The sequence below is a fragment of the Amblyomma americanum genome, chromosome 1, assembly GCF_052857255.1.
Source record: "Amblyomma americanum isolate KBUSLIRL-KWMA chromosome 1, ASM5285725v1, whole genome shotgun sequence".
Lineage (NCBI taxonomy): Eukaryota > Metazoa > Arthropoda > Arachnida > Ixodida > Ixodidae > Amblyomma > Amblyomma americanum.
In genome coordinates this window covers 323,362,076-323,388,157 of record NC_135497.1, presented here as the reverse complement: position 1 = coordinate 323,388,157, position 26,082 = coordinate 323,362,076, and the positions used below count along the sequence as shown (strand labels likewise).

The window sequence follows — 26,082 nt, the reverse complement described above, 5'->3', positions numbered from 1 at the left end:
TTGCTACGCCTGTGGCGTCGCTGGTCACGTGGCTCGTTTGTGTTGCAGTCGTGACCACCATCCCTACGATTATAGGCGTGAGCCGACGTACAACCTTCCGCCGTCGTCCTCGCCTGCGTCACACTTGCCGCCTCCGGATTCTTCTTCTCCTGTTTACCACCTCCGCTCCCGCCGCTCGCCGTCTCCTGGCCGCCGTTCCCGTTCTCCAATGCTCCGCCGCCAACCCGCCGTCCACGTGGAAAATTAACGCCCATAGTTTCGGAGGCAATAACTGCGTCACCAGCGACTCACTCAAGACCTGTTTCTGCGCCTGCCAATATTATTACCGTTTCCGTTGAGGGCGTGGAAGCACTTGTTGACACTGGCGCAGCCATTTCTGTTCTGTCACACCTTCTGTCGCAGACTCAAAAAAGCGACGTCGCCCCTTCCTGCCGTTTCTCTCCGCACCGCCAGCGCTCTGGACATTCGACCGTTAGCCGCCTGCACCGCCCGCCTGCTCATCGGGAACGTTACCTACACAATCGAGTTCATCGTCCTCGCCCACTCCTCTCACGACGTTATCCTTGGCTGGGACTTCCTCTCCTCACATCACGCCGTTATTGACTGCGCCCGTGCTCAGCTTGACTTGTCGCCCTACAGTGACGCCCCCTTGGACGTAACCGGTGCTGCTGCCGCTACTGTGGTCGTCTCAGAGGACACAGACGTTCCGCCTTTCTCTTCAGTGCTGGTGCCTTTCTTGTGCTGCTCTCTCAGATGCAACTGTCACCTATACCCCCTCTTTACGATGTGTTGACCAGAAGTCTGTTTTGCTGCCTCATGCCGTGCTGCTGACAATTGTTTGTGGCTCCAGCGCTATTTATGTGGCCAACCTGTTCTCCTGCCCTACCACTTTACTCCGTGGCCAATCGCTTGGTAACGTCGCCTTTCTCGATCCCGCCTCAGCATACCCCCTCGTCGATAGCACGGCCGGCCTTCATGTCAGCGCCATTACGCCTGTTCCCATCACGAATCAGTCGTCTGTAGATATTTTTCACCATTCTGTCGACGCCGCCCTGACGTCTACCCAACGAGACCAGCTTGTCGCCGTTCTGCAGCGTTTTCAAGCTTCGTTTGACTACCAGCAACCTTCCTTGGGCCGCACCACCACCGTTACCCACTGTATTGACACTGGAACCCATGCCCCTTTGCGCCAACGTCTGTACCACGTGTCAGCCGCTGAGCGCCGCCTCATTGACGAGCAGGTGACCGACATGCTCAAGCGCCACGTGATACAGCCGTCGCACAGCTCGTGGGCATCGCCAGTGTTCCTGGTCAAGAAAAAAGACGATTCCATCCGCCCTCCCCACATCCCCTTTCCCCATCCCCGCTCCAAGCTGTGCCCCCGCGATATGGGTGGCAGAAATCGAGCACATTCCCCCCACATAGCCACAAGAAGTTCTGCGTGGACTACCGTTGTCTGAACAAGATTACACGCAAGGACGTTTACCCTCTCCCCGTATAGACGATGCCCTCGACTGCCTGCAGGGCGCTGAGTTCTTTTGTTCATTGGACTTGCGTTCGGTTACTGGCAGGTGCCGATGGCGGAGGTCGATCACCCAGAAAGTGCATTCGTCACACCCGACGGGCTCTATGAATTTAATGTCATGCCCTTCAGCCTCTGCAATGCACCCGCCACATTCGAGCGCATGGTGAACAACATACTCCGAGGGCTCAAATGGCACACATGCCTTTGTTATCTAGACGACGTTGTAATCTTTTCCCCGGACTTTTCGTCTCACCTCCAGCGCCTTGAGACTGTTCTTCGCTACCTGGCCGACGCTGGCCTCCAACTTAATTTGAAAAAGTGCCGCTTCGGAGCTCGGCAGCTCACTATTCTCAGACATGTCGTGTCGAAGGATGGCGTTCTCCCGGACCCGGCCAAGTTGCGAGCTGTGGCTGAATTTCCGAAGCCCACTTCTGTAAAAGACCTCCGCGCTTCGGCGGCCTCTGGTCCTACTTCCGCCGCTTTGTCTGCAATTTTGCCACTATTATCGACCCCCTGACCAAGCTCCTTTCAAGCCACCTTTCGCCCTGGTCGCCAGCCTGTGATGAAGCATTTACGACACTCCGTCGCCTCCTGACCACTCCACCAATTCTGCGTCACTTCGATCCTCGTTCTCCGACGGAACTCCACACCGATGCCAGCGGCGTCGGCCTCTGTGCAGTACTCGCTCAGCGCAAGCAAGGCTATGACTAATACGTTGTGGCTTACGCTAGCTGGACACTCACAAAAGCCGAAGCAAACTATTCTGTCACCAAGAAGGAGTGTTTAGCCAAGTAAAGATTTTTTACTACTTTCTTGCTCTCCTTCGCTTTCTTCTCTCTCTTCTTCGTAGATTTCGTTTCCCTGCTTCGCCAAATAAACCTCTCGAATTGGCCGGATTAACTGAGAAAACTGATTTAATTATACACTTGATGACAACAATAAAAAAAGTACAGTGCAGTTAAAATGATGACAGTAGCATAGATACAGAATAACTGAGCTGGGCCGCCCTTGGACTTAGGACAGTCCGTCGTCCTAAGCGAGCATGCGGGAGGAAGTCCGTCTCCTACCGAGCTCCGGTATCAACTGCCGCCCCGCTCAGAGCTCGCGGCCGTCACAGGGTTTCTTCCCAAAAGCAATCATTCTTTCGGCACTCCCACATTCCCAACGTCACTTTCCCCCAGATTTCTGAGAATGAATGTATCGCAGACGGGGCTGGGACGCCGACGCGTCTGGTCCTCCATCCGCTATGTCAGGAAACCCATTCCCGCCGAGAAGCGTAAATTTACGACCAGTGGCTCCGAGGTTCAGCAAAGAAAAGCGCGAACCCAGCCACCTAACACGCGGGGTGTGGTTCGCCGAAGGCGTTCGGAGACCCGTGCCCTAAATGATGCGCGAAGCGCCGTCTATGGAGACACATGGTGCCTCCCATGTCAGTGTGAGAACAAGACCCGGCACACTCATGCTCTCTCTACGCAAAGTCGGAGTTGACCCGCGTTAACAAACACATCGAAAGCAGGGTGAACGCGCGGACTGTGTCGCCTAAGGGGCCCGGCCTCCGCTCGGACCAACAAACAAAAGACAAACCGAAGTTCCCCCGCGGAGGCGCGCGGCCTCTCGGCCACGCGGCTCGGGGGTGTAACTGTGCAGAACGCGACTGCGAACCGCAAACCAAAGACAAACAAACGTTTTCCCCGAAGACGCCTGGCGTCTTGGCGACGCGGCCTCGGGGGTGCAAACGAAAAAAAAAACATACAAGCAAAAGGGACGCGAACAAGCTGAAGCGCATGACGACCTTACACGCCCCTTCTAAGATCGTTGCAACAGCCTCTCTGGTTGTTGCACACGACACGTAATATAATTAAAGGTCGTCGTTAGCACTACCCTAAAGCCCAGAATGCAAGTGTTACATAGAAACAATATGGTGTCGCGTTACATAGTACACAAAACCAGTCGCCACATGCGAGGCGTACAAAATGACACCATGCAGACACATCTCACGAAAACAGCCCCTGAGGTGGTCCCTATGCTTGCCCTCGGAAACCACAGGTGGCGACAGCTATTTCGGGTGTTCAGCTCGAGACTCCGTCCCCGCGTGAACGAGGCAAGCGTGACAGTGCGTCAGCATTCGCGTGAGCGGTTCCTTTCCTGTGAGTCACCGTCACGTTGTATCGCTGCAGGGCCAACGCCCATCGAGCTAGCTTTGCGCCGGCTGGCTGGCTGGAGGTGAGATAGGCAAGGGGGTTGTGGTCGGACACGACATGCACACGTGCTCCGTATACCCACGTGTCAAACCGACGGAGCACCCAGATGACCGCAAAGGCCTCCCGCTCGATGGTTGCCCATCTCATCTGCGTTTCGTTGAACCGGTGGCTCGCAAACGATATGGGCAGCTCCCTGCCCGAGTCACTCATTTGCGCCAAGCAGGCTCCCGCTGCAAACGCAGACGCATCCGCGCTTCTCAGGGTCGGGAGTCGAGAGCACCGTCGCCGTGCAAAGTGCCGCCTTTAGTTTACTGAAAGCCTCGTCTGCGTCTTGATTCCAGGGAATACAATTCGGCACTTTCTTTCCCGTAAGCGCGGTGAGGGGCCTAGCGATTTCCGCCTAGCTTTCGACGTAGTCTCTGTAGTAACCGCAGAGCCCTAGTGCACTCCTCAGGTCCCGTTTTGTGCGAGGTATCGCCAACTCACTGATGGCTGCAACCTTTTCGGGGTCAGGTCCATGCTGTCCCGATCCCACGACGTGTCCCAGGTATCTGATGTGCGGAGCCGCGACCTGGCATTTTTGCAGATTCGCTTTGAATGACGCCTTGCGCAGAGCGCTGAGCACCGTTCGAAGGTTATCAAGGTGTTCCTCCCATGTTCTCGAGAAAACTGCTATATCGTCCAAGTACGCACAAGCATACTCTTGGTGTACTCTCAGCAGATCGTTCATGGCTCTTTGAAATGTCGCGGCGGCGTTTTTCAATCCAAACGGCATGACGCGCCATGCAAACTGTCCGATATGGGTAACAAAGGCCGTTTTCTTCGGCTAGTGGGATCTGCCAATACCCTCGTTTGAGGTCTATTAGGGTAATGAATTCCGCACCACCTACGCGAAAGATTAGTTCCTGTTGACGTGCCATAGGGAAAGCGTCGTCTACAGTTGCCGCGTTTAAGGCCCTGTAGTCGACACAAAGCCTGAGTGAGCCATCCTTCTTAGTGACGCACACGACGGGGTGGGCGAACGCACTCGATGCTGGGTATATTAGCCCTAAATCTAGGAGCTCATCTACCTGTCTAGCTACCTCCTTTTTAAGGAGCTCTGGCACGCGATATGCATAGCACTTTTTCGGGCTGTAGCCCTCCCTGAGTTCTATCTTATGTTCTCCGATGCGCGCCCTTCCTGGCAGCCCCTGAAACACATCCTCGTATGAATCAAACAGCTCGCGTATCTGCCGATCTCTGGCTGCAGTCAAATGCTGCGTCGCGCTGGCGGGCAGACCGCCACTGAGCTGCTCTACAGGCCGCGGAGCACACTCAACTTCTCCGAACTCAGTATCCTCACCAAAAATAACGCTAGTGTGGCCTACTCTTGCATGATAGGGGCGAATATGGTTGGCATGCACAACCCTCCTTTTGCCGCCTTCTACTATTATTTCGTAGGAATTTTGGCGGGGTTTCGAACTGACCTTATAGGGGCCGCACCATCTCGCGTCGAGCTTTCCATGGCTGTCCGTGCGAAACAAAATCGCCTCATCGCCGATGTTGAAAGTTTTTGCTCGCGCACGGCGGTTGTAGTGCGTGGCGTATGCTCCCTCCTTCTCGGTGGCGGTCAGACCCGCCACTTCAGCCGCCGATTGCAACTGCCCCCGCAGTTTCTCCAAGTATCGGGCTGCCGGTTCTCTCAGCGTGTTGGGAATATCTACCTCTCCTGCCCATGTTTTCTTTAGTATAGACAGGGGTCCGGTTGGGCGTCTACCGTATAGCATTTGGAATGGAGAAACTCCCGTCATGTCATGCGGCACCTCCCGGTATGCCCAGAGCAGGAAAGGTATGCATTTGTCCCAGTTGCGCCTGTCATTGTCGATTACATGACACAGCATGTTTTTAAAAACGCGGTTCCACCTTTCTATAGAACCGTTGCTCTCGGGGTGCTCCGCCGTAGAGAACCGCGGCGAGCTGCCGATTTTCTCACAGAACAATTGCGTCATCTGCGCCGCAAAATTAGTGCCCTGGTCACTGCATATCGTCTCTGGTAGGCCAGTGCGTGAGAAAATCTCGAGGAGAGCGTCACACGTTTTACGTGCTGTAAGCGCCGTTAGGCACACGACCTCTGGCCATCGTGTGTGCAGGTCAGTGACGCAAAGTGCGTATTTGTGCCCCCTTGCTGATGGAGGGCTCACCGGTCCGACCACATCGACGTTCACTACCTGAAAGGGGTAACTAGGCCGCGTGAGTGGTGTGATAGGGACTCGGTCTGTTGTTAGGCGGTCGGACCTCATTTGGCACCCATGACAGGTCCGACAATGCTCGTTGATATCCGCATTGACTCCTGCCGGTAGAAGCTCATCTTAATTCTGTTTGCCGTTTTCCTCTTCCCGAGGTGCCCTCCCCACGGGGACTCATGCGCCAGAATCATTACTTCCCTTCTCCTTTCCCTCGGCAGCACTAGCTGCTCGTAGAGTACGCCGGCAATTTTGTCTTTGTGATAGAGCAGCCCGTCCCGCACGAACATCCCGTGACTGCCCGCTTTGCCCTGTCGCCAGGCATCGGCCAGGCTCTCGTCCGACCGCTGCGCATCGCGGAATACCTCATTCTCTTGCGCTCTTGTTTCCTCGGGACACATCTCGCTCGCGGCCACGATACCTCCTCCGTTGTCTGGTCTGCCTCGGCGTTTGCCGGTGACTGAGGTTCCTCCTCCCCCCAGCTATCTGCGGCCCGTGCGTCGGCCACCTCCATTCTCTGGCCGGGGATCTCGTAAGAGTTGCTGCGCGCCTGCAGTTCTAGCATGTGCCAAGCCTCGGCGGAGAGCAAGCAGTCAGCTTCTTTGGACGCCAGCTCCTTCGTCACGGCGCACAGCAGTGACGCGCTCTCTCTAACATGCCGATCCCGGCCTGCGGCTATGCTGAGTGGCACCCGAGCTATAGTCTCGCTACCACTCTAGCACCAAATGCGGCAACAAGCGTGACGTTTCCTACTTCCTCCATCAGGTTACTGGGTATAGCGCCCTCTTTAATCACCGTTATTTCTGCGCCGGTGTCAATTAGCGCCCTGAGAACCACCTCGCCGCATCTCAAGTCGACGTACTCCAGAGAGGCCTGTCCTTCCGTATATTCATGGGCTCCGCACTGGACTGAATGTCCACGGTAGCCCTCTGCCCGGGTGTATCTATGCCTACGTCTCCGTAGCTGTCAGCGGCGCTATCTTTGCCTTCAGCTACCCTGTTTACGCTTTTCTTCTGCGTGTTCGCATTTCCCTGGTTTTTAGGGCACGACCGGGCAAAATGTGGGCCATTTCAAATAAAGCATGCCGACGGCCTCGAAGCATGCGGCTTTTCCCGCGAAGCTGGGACCGACTTTTGAAAAGGTGCTGGTTGGTGGGCCGCAAAGGGGCTTTTGGCCGACAATATTTGCTTCTTTCCCGAGCCTTTACCCTCACAGTCCTCGAACGCCTCCACTAGTTTCGCTATTTCGTGAGGCTTCACCCAGCTGTCTCCTTCCTCTCGCTTGACATATTTGTATGCCTCGGTGCTCAACGCCTGCTTCATCTGGTCTGCCACGTTCAGGGAAACTAGGTCCTCGAGCGTCTTAATTCCCCGCGCCGACATGTAAAAAGCATGGTAGCTCTCAATGCACGACGCGAAGTGTTGCCAGGTCTCGTTTTGCCCTGGCAGGGCACTACGGAACTGCCTGTGGACAGTCGGAGCTCGGACAGAATGGTCTGTTTGATCCGATCGTAGCTGTCGAGCTCTTCGGTAGAGAGTTTTGAGAAAAGGTGCGGGATTCTTGCGCTTACTAGAGGCAAAAGTAAATGGCTCAACCTCGTCCGGCACCTTATAGGAGCGAAAAATGCCCTCGACTCCCTCAAGCCATACCGGCACTTCTGGATCCGTCGGAATGGGAGTCAGCAAGCTCTTTAGACGTTTAGCGAAATACGCTAATGTTTCTTCGCGCGTCTGCCGCCCACCCGCCTGCGAGCCCTGTGGTGAACCGGTTTGCAGCTCCAACTGCCGGGTTCTTTCTCGCTCGATAAGCAGCGTGGTTTTCCCCAACTCCATCTCCAGCCGCCGCATGGCCGCATTTGAATCTGCGGCATCACCTGCCACCGTCGCACTTTCTGTTCCCGGCACTTGATCCATACTCGAATCTGCTGTGACTCTGTCTCGTCTGTACTCATTTTTGCCACAACTGCACCGCTACGCCGTATCATGCAAAATGCCCGTGACTCGCCTTGACGCCTTAATTCCGTGTCAGTGGATTCCGAGGCCCAGCAGAAGAACCACTCACCTTACTACAGGAGTGAGTAGCATGCCCTGTCGTCCCCGACACCCGCGTCTGATGCGCTTGCGTCTCGCTCTCAGGTCGATTTTAGGCACAGTCCCCGTCCTTTGCCGTCCGTAGCTCTCGTTGCTTTCCGTTGTTGCCGCTTGATGTGAGGCTCGGCAACCGTGAAAGTACACCGCTAGTCCGTCAGCGGCTAATGTGCCTTTTGTGGTATGGTGGCACCGCTGCTCGATCCGTTGAGTTGGAACTCTGCGGCTGCTGTAACGCTAGTCCGTCAGCGCTGATGTGTCGATCCGTTGACACACAAAGAGCCGGTTGTTCCGCCCGTCGACCGCTGCTCTAGGAGTCGACCGGCTGCTGCGAAGTCGGTCGCTAGGCACTGGTCTGCCTTTCCGTTCACGCGTTCAGCACCGCTGGCTCGGTCCGTTGGCCGCAATGATGGACAACTTTTGCTGCTGTCCTCTTCCGGCGGAGACGTTTCTCAGGCACGGTCCATCGACCCGGTCGTCTTCGTTCTCGAAAGGTTTGAAAGTCGCCGAAGTCTGACAGAAAACGGCGATCCTGTCGGCTACGCCAGTAAAGATTTTTTACTACTTCTTTCTTGCTCTCCGCTTTCTTCTCTCTCTTCTTCGTAGATCCCGTTTCCCTGCTTCGCCAAATAAACCTCTCGAATTGGCCGGATTAACTGAGAAAACTGATTTAATTATACACTTGATGACAACAATAAAAAAGTACAGTGCAGTTAAAATGATGACAGTAGCATAGATACAGAATAACTGAGCTGGGCCGCCCTTGGACTTAGGACAGTCCGTCGTCCTAAGCGAGCATGCGGGAGGAAGTCCGTCTCCTACCGAGCTCCGGCATCAACTGCCGCCCCGCTCAGAGCTCGCGGCCGTCACAGGGTTTCTACCCAAAAGCAATCATTCTTTCGGCACTCCCACATTCCCAACGTCACTTTCCCCCAGATTTCTGAGAATGGATGTATCGCAGACGGGGCTGGGACGCCGACGCGTCTGGTCCTCCGTCCGCCATGTCAGGAAACCCATTCCCGCAGAGAAGCGTAAATTTACGACCAGTGGCTCCGAGGTTCAGCAAAGAAAAGCGCGAACCCAGCCACCTAACACGCGGGGTGCGGTTCGCCGAAGGCGTTCGGAGACCCGTGCCCTAAATGATGCGCGAAGCGCCGTCTATGGAGACACATGGTGCCTCCCATGTCAGTGTGAGAACAAGACCCGGCACACTCATGCTCTCTCTACGCAAAGTCGGAGTTGACCCGCGTTCACAAACACATAGAAAGCCGGGTGATGAACGCGCGGACCGTGTCGCCTAAGGGGCCCGGCCTCCGCTCGGACCAACAAACAAAAGACAAACCGAAGTTCCCCCGCGGAGGCGCGCGGCCTCTCGGCCACGCGGCTCGGGGGTGCAACTGTACAGAACGCGACTGCGAACCGCAAACCAAAGACAAACAAACGTTTTCCCCGAAGACGCCTGGCGTCTTGGCGACGCGACCTCGGGGTGCAAATGAAAAAAAAAACATACAAGCAAAAGAGACGCGAACAAGCTGAAGCGCATGACGACCTTACAGCCACCCTTTGGGCGATCGTCAAATTTCGCCCCTACCTGTAAGGGCGCCCTTTTGACGTGACTAATCACCATGCCCTCTGCTGGCTGTCCTCTGAAAGATCCCTCTGGTCGACTGGCGCGCTGGGCTCTGCGACTCCAAGAGTACGACATTCGCGTTATCTATCATTCCGGCCGCAAACATGCCGATGCTGATGCCCTCTCACGTTCCCCTGTACCATCTGAGGCAGTGCCTTGTATATCCACCCTGCCTTCTTTGAAGTTTGAGTCTGCTGATATGGCTTCCGAGCAACGCAAAGACCCGTGGATCACTTGCCTCTTAGATCTCCTATGTGGCCAATCGTCTCGACCTCCTTCCCGTGCTCTCCGTCATCAGTCCCACCATTTCGCCATCCGAGACGAGCTTCTTTACAGCCGCAACTGTCTCCTGGATGGTCGCAAGTGGCTTCTCGTCATTCCGACACATCTGCGCTCGTTCATTTGCTCTTCCTACCACGATGATCCCCAGTGTGCCCATGCCGGATTCTTGAAGACTTTCACCCGTCTACGACAGCGGTACTACTGGCGTGGGATGGCCCGTTATGCCCGCCAGTTCATTCAGTCCTGCACCGCATGCCAGCGACGAAAACATCCACCTCGCCGACCGGCCGCTCCTATGCAGCTGCTGTCTTGCCCAGCGCAGCCCTTCGAGCGTGTTGGCATTGACCTCTACGGCCCTCTTCCCAGCACATCAACCGGGAACCGCTGGATCATCGTTGCCATCGACCACCTTACACGTTACGCTGAAACATCGCCTTTGCCATCCGCTACAGCCCACGACATTGTATCCTTCATTCTTCATCGCATCATTCTTTGCCATGGTGCGCCCAAACAGCTACTCAGTGATAGAGGTCCGGCCTTCCTCTCTGAAGTTGTAAAGTTCTCCTTCAGGAATGCAACGTCGTTCACCGCACCAGCTCCGCCTGCCATCCCCAGACAAATGACATGGTTGAGCATTTTAACCGCACCCTCGGCGACATGCTGGCCATGTATGTTGCTTCCGACCATTGTAACTGGGACCGCGTTCTCCCTTTTGTCACATGCGCTTATAACTCCGCTGCTCAAGCCACCACCGGATTCTCTCCGTACTTTCTCCTGTACGGCCGTGAGCCTTCTTGCACAATGGACACCATTCTACCTTACCTCCCTGATGCTTCCGAATTTACAACTCTTTCTCAAGCCGCAACTTATGCCGAAGAATGCCGACAGCTTGCCCGGTCCTTCACTTCTCACGCCCAGCAGCAGCAGAAAAGCACCCGTGATCCCCCTGCATTTCCTCCCGCTTACCTTCCTGACTCCTTGGTCTGGCTCTGGGTACCCTCCTCAGGTCTTGGCCATTCCTCCAAACTTGTTAGCAAGTACCAGGGACCGTACCGTATTCTTCAGCAGACATCCCCATCAATTACCTCATCGAACCCCTTACGCCATCCCCTGATCATCGTCGCCGAGGCCGCGAAATTGTCCACACGACCCGCCTCAAACCATACTACGACCCCGCCGTCGTCACATCGCCCTAGGCCGCCAGGATGGAGCCCTTTCGCCCGGGGGGAATTGCAAGACTGGCTTTCGGCTTTAGAATCTTCAGAGGCTGGCGCTCAACAAAGAAGACGACGAGAAGTGCTGAATGCTCCGAAGCTCGAGCGCCGAACGCTCGGTCCCTCATGCGTGCTCTGGACTGAACGCTGTCTCTGGTCTGTGCCTGGACTGTACCGCTGGTTGTTCGCGACGCTGTGCTTTTGAAGATGTTTCTTATAACAGTACATTCACACAGATAGGTCAACCACTCAAATGACACAGCATGCAAAGTCATAACCAACATATGATAGCTTGTAATATCTGAAGTGTTAGTATCTTCAGCCCAGTAGAAGAACTTGTTTACCTATCTGCACCCACACCAAGCTTATTTCACCTTGTCAGTTCAGTGAAAGTGACCCAGAAACGTGGTAGCAAACGTAAAGAAACGGGAAAGCTGGATCCAACAGTTCTTTTGCTTCACCAAGAGTGAAACATCGTGCAGAAGGAATGAGTGTGTGTTGACTATCCATGTGCCTAACATGTGCACTTTCTCGACTCCTATGACCTACTCTTTCTACCCACTAGCTGTGGCTGAGACAGTAATGGCAGGGTAACACCAGGGTAACAGGGTAACATTTAAGGTAACACCATGTGCACTGCTGTAAATCTAGCCCATGCTAGCCATGCAAACTCTATGCTTAGCTCGTGTTGAAAGCATGGACTGTGACATTTACAGGGTATGCTTGGCCTCAGGGCCCTTGGCTTGTGGCTAGGAAATGTATTCTACAGCAGAGGGGAATTTTCAACCAATGCATTTCACTGTTGCAGCCTTGAAAAGATGCAAATAAGAAAAAGAGAGTGAAAGACAATGCTCAGGAAGAGTTTTCACTGGAAGGAACTTTTAAATGGCAGCTAGAGATGTGTTCCAAGGTTCACATATTTCAAAGAAACCTTTACTACAGCTCCTCTTGCATATTTTGATCTTTGTACCTAACATTGCAGCCATGTGGAGTTTCATTTCTGCACAAGTTTATTTTAAAGCTGCTCATTTGGAGCAATTCCTATGGACAACCTTCAACTTGCTATGCCACAAATGTTACCCACCTTGGTACCTGCTTTTGTGCTTGCACAATGAAAAAGTGTCGGGCTTGTTTATGGTCATTTTGGCCAGTTTATGAATGGGTTCATTGAATTCAGTGGCTAGTTCAGTCATTTAACACACAGTGCACACACAGAAGTTTTGCAAATGTTTGTGATGTCACCATTGTATCATGCAGAGCATTGCCTTATGCCTGCAGCCCAGTTTTGATGGCCTTTTAAAGAGAAAGATTCACTGGGCTAGCTGCAGCGCGTTTCATGTACGCCGGAGTTTTGACCTTCAGGCAAGCCACAGGTGTTCCCTCGCACGCCATCACTGCCGCCAGGTGCGGTTCAGGTGTCCACTGGTATATGTGAGACAGTTAACTGCGCCATTTCCTTCAGAAACGTGACACTGAAGCTATAGACCGTCGGTGTTCGCTGTGTTCATTGCTATTGGCATTACAACGTTCCTCCGATGATTTTGAGGAAAGGAAGGCACATAACTGGCTCCCTGAGACAGTGAACGCCTGAATCGCGTTTTGAGGTGCAGTACAGTCTTCGCCAAAAGTAATCAGGCTCAACGGTTGGCTTCTCAGTCGTATATTGAGCTATTACGCCAGCCCCCAAGCTCTAAATCTATGTATGGCAGGGAAAACCCTTGTCCTCACCTTCCGAGAACTTTTGATCTTTAGGGAAGCCCTAAGGGCTCTACTATTTGAATGATAAGCAACCCATGCAGCCTGGTTACTTTTTGCAAAGGCTGTACATGGCGGTGGTGAGAGAGAAATGTGGGCTGCATGCATTAGCGTTGACAACGTTGTGGCAGACATGCGGCACAGCAGCAACAGGCCGCAGTGTTCACTGGGTGACCAGCCTCTCGCGATCAACCATTAATTTAATAGCTACCTGCCAGGGTGGCAGGGTGGGTGCACTGCCTACCCTGTGTGCGGAACACACTCAACGTTACAGATGCCAAGCCGAGTCTAATTGTGCGATACACCACAGCTTTCGCTCTCTAACCAGGTTTAGCAGTAGTTAAACCGCAGCTAATTTTTTTGCTGCTTCATTATCTTTTTTGAAAACAGTGACAAGAGGGCTCTTAAAAAATAAGTAACCATGAACTTAAACTGTTAAAAAAATCCTGAGCTGCCCTTTAAAATCACGGCACCACATACTGTCTTTTCAAGCACTGCCAGTTTCATTGCTTTTCCTGGGGTTTTAATATCTGAATTATGGTGAAAATGTTGTTCTCAGAAAAGGAACCTTTTGGTTTATAGTTTGAGCACACCTACTAATCCCTTTTTCTGCACTTTGGCTTGCCCAGATTGAAAATTGGAAGCCTGCTGTCTTACCAAAAATAATGCTAGTGAATATAGGCATTAATGTTGCCATATTTCACTAACCTGTGTCAAAGTAAGCTATACACTTAGCTCGACAGAATTTTTTAGTTCAAATGTGTATACACACCACTTGCAGCCATGGCAGAATGCAGTCATCATGGAAGAAGTGGCAGCATGGCAGCTCCGTCACAACTTCTTCATGGCCATACTTCTTCAGGCAAATGGAGCAACTTTTATCTGCATGGACATGAACAATTGTAGTGATTCACTCTTATTTCACTTTTGTGCACTGTATACATATTTACAAGTAACATCCAGATGCACAGCTAGTGGGGGGGGGGGGGGGCTGTGCAAGCTGAAGACCCATCTCAAGATTGCAGTTGATCCCATACGGATCAGTGAAGTCTTCCTATCCTTCCTCCAGGGTCCAGGCAAATCTTAACACCCTTATCCTTCAAAAGTGTCATGCGACAAGATGTCATAGTGGCAATAATAGCACACTTCAAATATAGTTCAATGCTTTTTTTCCCCATTATCCAGTTTATAATACTTGGTCTAAATTGTGACATAAAATCATGACCAACGATGGCAGAGAAAATACTGCAGAGTGAACAAACTCTTATCATTATCACTATTATTCCGTATCAAAGGAGAATAACTATTTCTTCAGATGTCTATAATACAGAGCTTTGTGGTTACTGAAATATGTAAATGAAGGTTCAACTTCAAATTTCATCTGTTCTCTCTGTGATATCAGCAAACCTGCTCTTGTTCATTTATTAACATTGCATCCACAACCTGAAAGGCTGATTTAAATTCACACACAACCTATATCTCAATTTTACAAACAATGTGTGCATATTAGTGCAGAAACTATTTAGTGTAACTGTGGTCCCTTTACCATCAAGCAAAAAAAAAGCTTTCATTTAAGCCAAAACACAACTTCCTATTAAAACTGGTCATCATCACAATCTGTCTATTAACTTCATGAAAGAATTATATGTATATAGGGGCTCCAAATCAATTTATATCATGTGAGGTTCTTTAACATGCACCAACATCACTCAACACATGGGTATTTTTTGCATTTCGCCTCCATCAGAATAGTGCCACTGTGGCCGGGATCGAATCCGTGACCAATATGGATAAGCAGCCGAACACCATAGCCATTGAGCCGCATAATTGCTACATTCTATGAGCCAATGTGGCCACAATGAGTTCACACATAAGTTAGCAGTGCAGTAATCTGGGAAACTGGTATGTCACAAATTCGCAGCTGTGGGCATTCAGCCCTTCTCACACAACCAAAGAGAGTTGTAGGGAAGATAACTCTGAGACCTGTTTCCTTGACAAAAATAAAATTTAGTGAACAGCAGTTGTCTTCACTGAAAGGTGCAGGCTGCATTGGAAATAGAAATTTATTTTTTACTACGGTGCAGTCACTCTCGCCTTGTTACAGCCGCTATGAGGCATGCTCGGAGGAACCTGTTCTTGTTCACGTTTTTTTTTTCCACTTAAAAGAAACAGGCTTCCACTGGCTCACCTTCACTGTCCTTTCTGTCCTCGGTGGCTCTATGACTACCCACATAAGGGACTGCTCCCTTTGTAAAGTGCACATGCCATATTGATTGCAATCATTTCCGTCACTCAAGCAGAAGTTGCCAGCCTGTTTTCAAATGAAACACATATTGTCAACCAATGCCTCCTCGATTTCAATGCCAGCTGGATCAACCGGGTTTGACAAGTCAAGCCCTATCCTGTTAACATGAGGATCCTCATGTTGACTTCCCACTAGCCCGAACCCTCACCCTTCTAACCTATCCTGTTATTTTTACACTCCCATTTGCAGCTTTCATGTCTGCTCTGCAGATGCAGTGGAAAGGGGGAAAGCGCCAAATCTGAATCCCGGTCGTGGCGGCCGTGTTTCGATGGAAGCAAAACACAAGGCGCTCGTGTGCTGTGTGATGTCAGCGCACGTTAGAAATCCCCGGGTGCTCGAAATTAATCCAGAGCCCTCCACTACGATGTACCTCATAGCCCATATTAAACCCCACATACAAACCTAGCAACCAGCAACATACCACAGGAAATAGGCGAACCAATTCCTGTTCTCTTTTTTCTTTGCGAGGCAGTGGTTCATACAGGACCATTTTCCAGCCATGCCAGCATCTCACACTGTGACTTAATTGCCACCGTTCCACATAAGTGGTGCCATGCCATGAGAAGTAAATGAACATAGGCATCCAGTGGGGTCCCATTGGGAAGAAAGTGATGTGGCTGGCATTGAAATAGATGAAGCACTGCCTCAACCATCTCAGCATGTAAAACCTTGTTGGCACTCAATATTTGTTAGGAGAAACACAAAAATTCTCCAGTACAAGAGTGTCTTTACACTTTTTTTAATGCGAAAGCATTATATGGCTCATGAGAAGCAAACCTGTCACCAGAAGTTGTCCGCAGTCCGGAGTTTGTGTCAATGAGGTACAAGTTAATGACGGTGTAGTATGTCGTAACGAGAATGAAAAATTTGGCCCGGGCGACCCCCGAAATTTCACCTTGGGCAATTTGGACCAAAAGCAATATCTAACCATAATTCAGCATGCCTGACACGATGGCAACTTCCAAAGTGGGCCTGGGCGATTGCCGAAATTTGGCCTGCGTCCCCCCCAAAATTTGACCTTGGTCGATTTAAACCAAAATCGATGCCAAAAATGTGTGATGTCATACTAAAGTCACTGGCAAGTCACTTGATGTCTGGATGACATGCAAAAAATGTGCAACGTCATAACAAAGTCACCTGACTGGAGTTCACATGTGATGTCAGGATGAAATGCAAAAAACAAGTGACATGCTGTCGCATTTCTTCATGTAAGCAGACTTAAGTGCCCTCAGAATTTTTGAATAGAGACTACAGTGATGCATGTCCATTGCTGTGACTTTGCAACAAATAGGAACTAGCTACCAAAAACATGCGTTTCAAGTGCTGGATAATGACACAGGCAGCCTTCAATCATCAAAGGTGCAGCAAGTGCAAGCAGATTTTTTGTTCTCACTACAAATTCCACAAGATGAAAAACAAGTTGACTGTCAGCTAGCAGTTGTACATGCATGCTCCCTTTTGCTTTGCACAGCTCCCTCACAATGGTGCCAAGCACTTTTATTAGCATTGCTTACTAGGCACATTACTGGCACCAAGGAGTACTACCAAGGTCTAAGTATATGTGTGTGCTCTGAGTATATTTAGCACGCGGTGAATTCATGGCAGAGTGTTTTGGATGGTAACACCTTTCAAGGCTTGCAAATGCAATCTACGCAGTGGTAGAGTCCTCCACTATAGTAAATGAACTGTTACTGACTTTTGTCCAAGTGCCTGCCTTCTGCCCTACAGTCGAAACCCAATGTCTACGCTGCCATTAACGTTCTTTGTACTCTGAAATTACCGTACAATGCTCAAGTTCCCCATTACAGTGACTTCGCACCTGCAGCCAAAGCTGCTATGGTACCTGTCTTATAATTCTCCAGCTTGCACAACACACTGAGTGAAGCCATTGTTCAACATGGACATGCATACCATCAAAATGTGTTAAGCACTGCTCTTCATGTTGCTCAGAGTGGGTACCATAAAATTGGCACTTCCTCAAGGCACATTTAAGCATGAAGAACAATACTATGTTAGAAAGGACTGAGGACAGAACATTACTTTCAACTGAATTTATCTGACCTGCACGGCGCTTTTTATACATGTGCATGCAATTGCATTAGCCATGAAGTGTAGTGCATCATCAAAGAACAAGTGAATATTTGGGTAATAAAGATGAGCCTGGTATGGAGCCATACATAGTCGTGTGAAGAAAACTTGCTGCTGTAGAAACTCAAAAACATGTCGGTTACGTAACAGTTGCCTTTCTTTTAAGTAAAATAATTCTATGAGGTTTCATTATGCTTGTATCTTCAACATTTTTGTTCCCTACTCCCAAAGATGCAGTGCTACCATTGGTAGCTTTGTTTCGTCACATTTAGCGTTGTAACCCACGAGTAACTACAGTGTTGGTGAATGATCGTGACAAGGCATCTGCAGTTCTGCTGGGCACCAGACTGTCGTCGGTGGCACACTTATTATTCAGGAAGATCATTACATTTAAAAAGAGCACTGCAACAAGTTGTGGTCATTCCTGTCCCCGCAACTGCAGAACGTGTGTCACTACCACTGTTGCTGAGATCTGTATGTGGGCAGTTCACCTGTTAAATATTTTGCTTAGGAAGCTTTGCTGCCACTGTAATGTGACAATATGTTTCTAGCACTCCGCATGTGATGGCGTTCCTTCCTAGTTTTCTAATTCTGGCTGGCAGTTACTGGCTTCACAGTCACTGATCTCACGTACACTACACCCATCTCTGTGGTGACCTTGTACCTTCATGTGTACTAGCCTTCATGACTCGGTGCACCCACTGTAGGATCTGGAGGCATGCATGCATGTTTTAATTATGAAAAGTGTGGCATTGGTCAAATAAACTCTTAAGTAGGCATGAATGACATACCAAGTCTCACATCTCGCCAGGGAAGAGGAGGCGGGCCTCGCACTGCGTGTGTATGCGTGAGCACACACGAAGAGCTATCAAATGTGCATTTGGTTGGCCCCCTATAACGGTCAACCGCTGAACAAAAATTGGGGGGAAGGGAGAGTGCGGGTCGCAGCACGAACTTACAATTCCCGCCTTTCCCTGAAGCTTGGCACTAATAACATGCATACTGCCAACATGTGAAGAGTATTGCTGATGCTGTGTGTCATGCAATTGAATTACGTGCGTGCAGGATCAGCAAGAACGACTCGTGTGAATGCTGGCCGTCCTAAGTATTGCACAGGTTCAAGCATGCTGTCCACTGGTTCAATGTTTTTGTAATCGTACACCCATTGGCGCAGCGCTGTAACTGTTGACAAACATGCCGTGAGCTAGAACCTGCATGACCCCTATATCATGCATGCTGAAGGTATTTAAACGAATTACTTTACCTGCTTCTTCCACGGGTGCTCGTTTCAGCGACTGCACAGCTTGTTTAGAAGCTGGAGGCTTGTGCGGCTCGTCAGGAAACATCCTAGAATGAAAGTATACATTCCCATACCATTCGCGCCGCACAGTAATTATGTTAATTTTGTTCTCTTACTGGCAACGGCTTATATATGTTTACCTGTGGTACTCCGTATCGAAGCTGGCTCTAAATCCACCGTCAATAAGCAGCCTAGAACGAAAAAGAAGAAAAAAAACTGAGGGGCTCGACCTGCGTAGTTGTGCAAGTCATCGCGTTAAGTTCAAATGTACACGCAAAATAGTGCGTACCTTGCCAAATGGAGCGAGTGGTTTGGCTGCTCGCCAGGACCCAATGGCTCACAGCCGTGTTCATCAAAATACGACGCCATTATCAGCAACTGCAGGCGATTTTTAACTAAGAAGGAATCGAGCGAACGTAACGGCTGACGGCCCGGCGCGCGGAGGAAGCGTCTGCTGCAGCGGATGTCGCGCGTGCCTCGATGATGCGGGTGCCACTGCTCTCTACTTCCTTGTCGTCTTGTTATTACCGTTCACTTTTCTTTTCTTTTTGTTTGGTGTAATTCATTTCCTACAATGATTCGTTGTATTTGCCGTTCTGTGATGTTAATTTACCTAAACATCTTTGATATTGTTTAAATAACTGAATGCCAAGTAGTTTCTGTTCCGCGTTTCCAGCGATTCTACCTGTTAACAGGTGGTTTTTGTTCCGACATCCGCGTTTCCAACGGCTCTAACCCGAAACGCTTGTTTTTCTTTTGTGCAATGATACAAGCTTGAGCGTTGTTTTCTTTCATTTTTTTTTGCGACAGGTCGAAAAATTTATGGTCACACGATACTTGTACCGCCTCTCGTACTTTTGTAACCATAGGGTTTCTTTGTTGTAACCTCCATTGTTGACCTCATCGACATCAACTGCATCAGCACCTAGGCTGGAAGATTGGTGGAAGAAATCAAGAAAAGGGTTAATTTGGAGAGGAAAAAAATAGCCAAACTAGACATTTTAAGAGCGAAATTGAAGGAAAAGAAAAAATACAATAAGGGGAAGTATAGGCTAGGTGGCGCGAGCTGCCGCCCAATACAAAGCGTAAAGCCATTATCATCCATCCATCTCTACGGTAGCTGCGGCATGCTGCGGAGCTGCGGTTGAATTTCGGAGTGTCGTACGTGGTCGTACAACGTCATTGTGGTATAAACAAACTTCGTGTTGTGCATTTGTGCTCGTTGAGGTTGGTAAATGCATGGCTAGCATGGGCTTAGTGCACTTGGTAAAGTTTGTTAACAGAACTGCTGAGTTGAAGCCGATGCAACCAAGTGCTTTGGTTGGTTGTGGCAGGTTTATTCACTAAAATGTAGTGCTGACGAATACCTTTTTCCGACATGCGACGCACCTGCTCCTGCTGAGGTTAGCGTCCGAGCACGGCAATGGCCCATGTGTGATTGTTGTCGGTGGCCGATTTCAACTGACTTCACGTTGGTGTTCACTGTACGTAAACCGCATCCCATATTTCTGTGCACGCACGGCAACTGTTTTCAACTGCATATGCACGTAAGATATTGTCATTCAATTTGTGCAGATGACTAGCCTTGCAGAAAAACATTTGGGCTGTCTTGTGACATTCGTCACCGATGACATTGTCGATGGCGACGAACCTGTGGTGTTTCTTCTGAGGAAATGCGTCGACTTCGTGAATCATGCACATGCCTGCGAGGTAGGCTTTAATGCTGGAGTGCATCATGCATGCACATTTTTATTTCCCTTTGACCACACATTTTCGATCGCCCGCGGACGTACACCTCACCAACAGTAAAGCTCACTTGTATAACAATCCATATCCAAGCTCACTTGGCTGACATTAAATAGCGCCCAGGTCTTTTAAGCATATACATGTTAGAAGAAGGAGGAAGTCACAATAGAATAAGGCAACAACAACATGGGTTCCTGTAGGAGCTTCTGTGGTACGCAGAGCGAAATAAATACATGGTTACTTGCGTGAAGTCCTCCACCTCTCCTCGCTCTGTGTCTTTATGGACAATGCTTGGTCTGTATGCATGGCAACATAACATGGTTCAGCAAGCATGCACACCTGCAATAGTCCGATGTTAGCTTGGGCGTGACAGCAAATGTTAAAAATTTAATTGCTTTACTGGTTTTTTGTGCTCATGTAATGCCACTCCCTAGATATGACGGCACTGCAAGAAAACTTCGAAACTGCGAGGGCAATTCGTGATATGTCTTGGGAAATGATCAACATTGGCCATTGGAAGGACGTCCCACTGGGTTGGAGACGGATGTACAGCTACGGCAGTTTGCTGAAAGCACTGTGTGAGCTTGGCCAGGCAAAACCGATGGAGGTGGGTGCAAGAAATGGGTTTCTGACCTCAGCCATGGCACTTTTTACCAAAGCTGCCTTTGCAGCATTAAAAATTACTGTCAGCATCATCATAAAAAAGTAATCATAATTGTTATTATTAGTGGTAGTTTGTAGTAGCAGTAATAATAACAATAAAGCAAGATGGTAGCATGTTGCAACATATGCTATATTTAAGCTATAAGTTAGTGTTGTGGTGGGGCATAGCATATAATGCCACTGAGATTTTTTGGCTTATGTGCTGGACCCCACCACAGGTACTGCCAGCAGTAGGGGTGTGATTGCTCTTTTAATGCGCTAGCACTATGGTGGCCATTCCCTGCATTTGGGCATTGTATGCCTGCCTGCCCTGCCTATCTATTAGTCTGTCTGTCTGAAGCTGGTTTAGGGGCATGCTGCTTGGGAAGAAAAACCTGGGTCACAACCCAAGTCCCACCGATGACAACTCCTGCCATAGCACCTGCCTTGTGCCACTGCTCACCTGCCTGCCAGGCGGCTTACTTGCCAAGGTGTAGCCGGTGGGTTAGCAGGTGAGAACCTGAAGTGCTAATTAGAAGGCACCTACTGTAAGCGGAATGAGCAGCATCGGTTAGAAGAATCGCTGGGTCATTTGGTTCATGTCTACTACGAAAAAGACCCAGCAAAAAAAAAAAATACAGGTCTAGAGGAAACTCAACATACACAGTTGCCGGACTGTGTCCGGCGACGGTGTGTGTGTTCTTTAGTCCTGTGACTTTATTTTTTTTCACTGTTTTTTTTGCAGTTAGGAGGAGAACGTGATTCGAATGATGCTTGCACAGTAGCTCAATAAATGAACTTGGAGTGGTAATTAGGTGGTAGCCTATTAGCACCTAGTAAATTGGAGCACCAACCCACAATTGACATCATGCTAACGCACATATTAATTAGCCAGATTGACTGGACATTTTTTTGTTTCAATTTGTAGTGCTATTAGCATTTGTCTTTTGCGTTTATATCCAGGTAGGCCCAAATTTGGGTTGTATAGACATCTTGGCTCAGTCAAACCTAGACTTAAAACTTCTGGTCAAAATTTGCACTGTCTTGCAAAATTCAATTGGTAGCTCTATGTGGAACTTAGGCAGTGAAAAAGATTCTAAAGGAAGGAAAAGAACTTTAATGGAATAGGAGATGTCTGCCTGGTTGTCGGCCTGGCATTTGAATCGCAGATGAATCTGTGCAAGGAGCTGCTGTGTGGGTGGAAGCAGAGAAACTTTCTGTGAACACCTGAAGGCATCCACACTGTTCTTGTGTAATAGGTCGATACTTTCAGCTCGATACACAAGTGGTGGGCCTGCAATTTTGACCTGTTTTTCTGAACCGTCAAATAACATTGGTTAACTCACCTGTCAGTTTTATTGAATATTCTACTTGAAATGCAAACCATTTCAAAGTCTATATAGTTTATTGCAGGTATATTTCTTAGCCTTTTGATTTGAAGCACCCTTTTTTACTTGCATAACGAATGCACCTTCTTTAACCCTTTGACACATTGTTTTTTGTTTCCATCGAAATGAAATAATTTTATGCCTAAATAGGATATTCAGGCCTTAAGAAAGATAGTTTATTAGTTCCAGCACAGAATATTAGTGGTTGATTTTTTGCATTGATGTGCAGAATTTCGTACAAAGTGTTATACTTGATGAAAATAGCAACATCAATATGCCGGGACTTATTAGGTAGACTCCGAAAGGATGTAGGGTATATTGTTTTGGAAATAATTTCGATTTCAAAGGTGCACATAAGTCTTGAAACTGCGAAAAAAAATTGTTGTTACTGTTGAAAAAATATGTCTGCCCAAAATTGGCATACAATGCGCTACCCCACTCACTGTTCTGCAAAATATTGTTTAGTGTTCTTTATATTGCATAAAAAAAGACAACATATTTGTAAGGTGAAAGATGCAAAAATTCACCTAAAACAAAAATATCACTGCTAAGTGCAGCCCACGCTGAGAAAAACCTGCAAGTTTGTTTGTACGCAGTTGTGTACATAGCGTGCCAAAGGGTTAAAAGAAAGGTGCAAAATATTTGAGGAGTTGTGCTCATCCTGCAGGGTAATATCTTAGTAGAATTTATACTTTAACAAAGCAAATAGTTGTCTGGTAATGCCGCAGTATGATGTATGGGTAAATAATGGCTGCAATGTATTCTTGGTTGTGTTTCAGGATGTCAGTGAAGCAGTTTTATTCATTGTTTCAGATTTGTTTACCGTGCTCTAATCTCTTATTAATTCAATGCAGTCTTAGCTACAGAGACTATTCATTACTTTTCAGGATATTCTGAATACCATACTGGGAGCCCCTGTCATGGAAAATGTACTAGCAAAGCTTGCTACCATAGTTCACAAGGAATTACCAGAGCTAATTTCTTCACAAGTGCTTAAAAAGGTAAGCATTTTCGTGCTGAATTTTTTAGCGTGTTAGCACTTGCAGTAGCCATTCTCCGTATTTAGCCGTTGTGTTTATTTGTTTGTCTTTCTGTCCATATGTTTGCCTGAAGCTGGTTTTGTGGCAGGCTGCTCACCTGCCCACCAGGTGGTGGGCAACCTGCCCAGGTATATAATGTGCGTGTGTGTGTGCATGTGTGTGCCTAGCAACCTGCCCACCGTGTCTGGCGGCAGTCATTTAATCATGAGAGGTTGCTCGGGTAGGCCGACCTGGGTCACAACCCAACCCAAGCAAAGCAAATCAAACCCCACCGATGGCAGCACCTGCCATAGAAAGGCAGTGGCACTTCGCTTCACCGTTGCACCACTGCGTCACGAGTGGTAGGAAGACTCCCAGGGATATATGAATGGAGAGAATGACCAATTCCACATATATAGATGTTTACCCATTATCGCTATCTGAACAACTGCCACCGTCAGCACTGGGTCTGAACACCGGAACCAAAGGGAAAACCTAACAGCTAGTGCACCTAGTTTGCATTTGGCTTAACTACGCAAATCGACCATCATTTTTTTTAGTGAGCGAGCACCAGAGTTTCCTCCTAGCTGCTTAGCCGTTGTCTGTGTGGTCCCTCTGTGTGGGCAGCTTGTGATGCCGTCACAAGGTCACGTGACCTAGCTGGCTTATGTCACCTAGGTTGCTTCTCCGATGATTTTAGTGTGCTACCTATAGAGCCCTCACTCGCTGATTTCGCTGATGTTTGTCCGATCTGTCTGCGACCTTGAAAAGTTGGGTGCCCGTGACAGGTGAGCCACCTGTGTGACCTTGTGTTGCATCACAGCCTGCCCATAGGATTGTCAGCAAACTGCCCACTATGGTAGGTGGCATTTAAATTAATGATTGGGCGTGACCGAGCAACCTGGGTCACACAAGCCTGACCGGTGGCAGCACCTGCCATTGCAGGGAAGTGGTGCATCGCTAAATTAACTGTTGTACTACTGCGCCACGAGTGCTATGTCGCCTCCCAGTGATCTATGAACGTAAGGTAGGGAAGGGCCAATGAGAGGATGTAAGCTGAAATGCTAGTGCACCTAATTCGCATCTGGCCTAACCACGCTAAATCGTCCGTAACTTTTTTTTTGCCAATCACGAGGACTTTTTTGGGTGGGGGGTGGGGGGGGGGGGGTAGGCACACATAGCTGTGCCATATTACACCCTTGCCATAAGAAACTGCTTAATTTATATATAGTGGACGAGACCTACTGGTGATGATTTGCATGAACATAACGAATGATAAGCACAGATAGCAGTGCATTTTAATGATTATCGCAGGTAGCACCTGTCAGTCTGGAGTCATTAGTGTCCCATTGTTGTAGTTCCCGGCACTAGGTGTTTGTTGTCTTTTTATTGCGCTTTTGCATTTTGTTGTATGTAGTCTGTTGTGCAGGGAAAAAGAAATTGCAGTTTTTTAAATCTTAAGGATTTAAACTGAACTCTTAAATTTGGTGCAAGCATTCTTACTTTTCCATTTATTCCCAGCCACTGCTCTGTCCTTTAGGGTTATCGGGCAATGATGCACTTGAACTCAAATATATCGAACACGAAGGGGATCGTGAAGTAATGCAATATGTCGATAACTTGATATATAAAAAATGGCATTCGAACAGCTTATCTGCAGCCTAGAAGCAAGAATACATTACGCCCACGCTAGTAATGGGCTGCTTGCAGCGACGTGCTGCCCGTTGGTGTGCTGGCATTCGCACAAAGCTCCAGCAGATGGTGCTTTGGAACTAGTTACTGCCCTTCATAAGATGCAAGATCCTGTTACCAGTAGGCTATAAAAAGAGTAATATCCTTAATATTAAGGTACAGTTGGTTTCTGCAACACCTTAAGCTGTGAATCCGTGCTGTGAAGTGAGTTAAGCATGCTGTTAATCTTTAGTTAGGTTGTCTTCACCACATGAGAGCAATGTGGCAGGGAAAATGAGTACGAGAAGTCAAAGGCCACCTTCAAGAGCACCCTATGTTCACCTTGTGACACTGTTTGACAGCACTAGTTTTGCCAGCAGGTGTGCTCAAGGCTGCCAGCCGACCTGTCTTCGTGCAAGTGCAACTACTCACTGCAAAGACATAATTGTGCACAATGAAAAAAAAACTTGCAAATAGACTGTATCTTCTTGGTTGGCTTGTTGGAATTTGATTTTAACCTTAAGATATTGTACTTAAAGGTGCACTAAAGAGGACTCTGAACTCGTCTTTTTACCTTGGGAACTCGATCTACACATTCCGAGCATTCTTAGAAACTTCAAATTATTGTCTTGTGTGGCCGATTTCCCTAAACGTCTCGGCTCCTGTCTTTTTTTGAACTCAACGCTGAAGGTAGGAGGAGTCAACCAACGCGTGGAGTACCTTTCAGCCAGTCCCGGGGTGGTTTCGCTTTCATATTTTGTTTTTTAGGTTTCTGTGAATAAATACTTTCAGTTGCAGACAACATAGCCACAAATTAGGCCCACAGAAATAAAAATACGTGATTTATGTATCACTCTTTGATTTACGTATCACATCGCCGATGGCAGAGCGGCAAGCCAGCACAGGACTGCCTGAAAAGCACTCCACACGTTGGTTGACTCCTCCTGCCTTCAGTGTTGAGTTGTTAAAAAAAAAAAAAGGTGGGATCCGCGCCGTTTAATTCGATT

At 48.9% G+C, this 26,082-nt stretch overlaps 2 protein-coding genes across 3 annotated transcripts in view; one reads left to right on the top strand and one right to left on the bottom strand.

Annotated features, from left to right (window-relative positions):
* The window catches only part of LOC144115409 (E3 ubiquitin-protein ligase RNF181-like), a 32,438-nt gene extending 13,291 nt beyond the window's left edge, over positions 1–19,147 (bottom strand). The window contains exons 1-4 of one of the 2 annotated variants that reach the window (XM_077649796.1): positions 18,899–19,147; positions 18,750–18,800; positions 18,574–18,656; positions 13,689–13,798 (exon numbers count right to left, since the gene is read on the bottom strand). In XM_077649796.1, the coding sequence (XP_077505922.1) occupies positions 13,689–13,798; positions 18,574–18,656; positions 18,750–18,800; positions 18,899–18,978 (324 nt within the window). In that variant the 5' untranslated portion in view covers positions 18,979–19,147. The remainder of the gene's footprint in view (positions 1–13,688; positions 13,799–18,573; positions 18,657–18,749; positions 18,801–18,898) is intronic. The other variant, XM_077649795.1, reaches the window with a different exon arrangement.
* A 569-nt stretch (positions 19,148–19,716) lies between these two features.
* LOC144120603 (lysine-specific demethylase 8-like) overlaps positions 19,717–26,082 on the top strand; it is a 34,252-nt gene continuing 27,886 nt past the window's right edge. The window contains exons 1-4 of the mRNA XM_077653179.1: positions 19,717–20,093; positions 20,185–20,318; positions 20,788–20,962; positions 23,273–23,417. Coding sequence (XP_077509305.1) covers positions 20,040–20,093; positions 20,185–20,318; positions 20,788–20,962; positions 23,273–23,417 — 508 coding nt within the window. The 5' untranslated portion in view covers positions 19,717–20,039. The remainder of the gene's footprint in view (positions 20,094–20,184; positions 20,319–20,787; positions 20,963–23,272; positions 23,418–26,082) is intronic.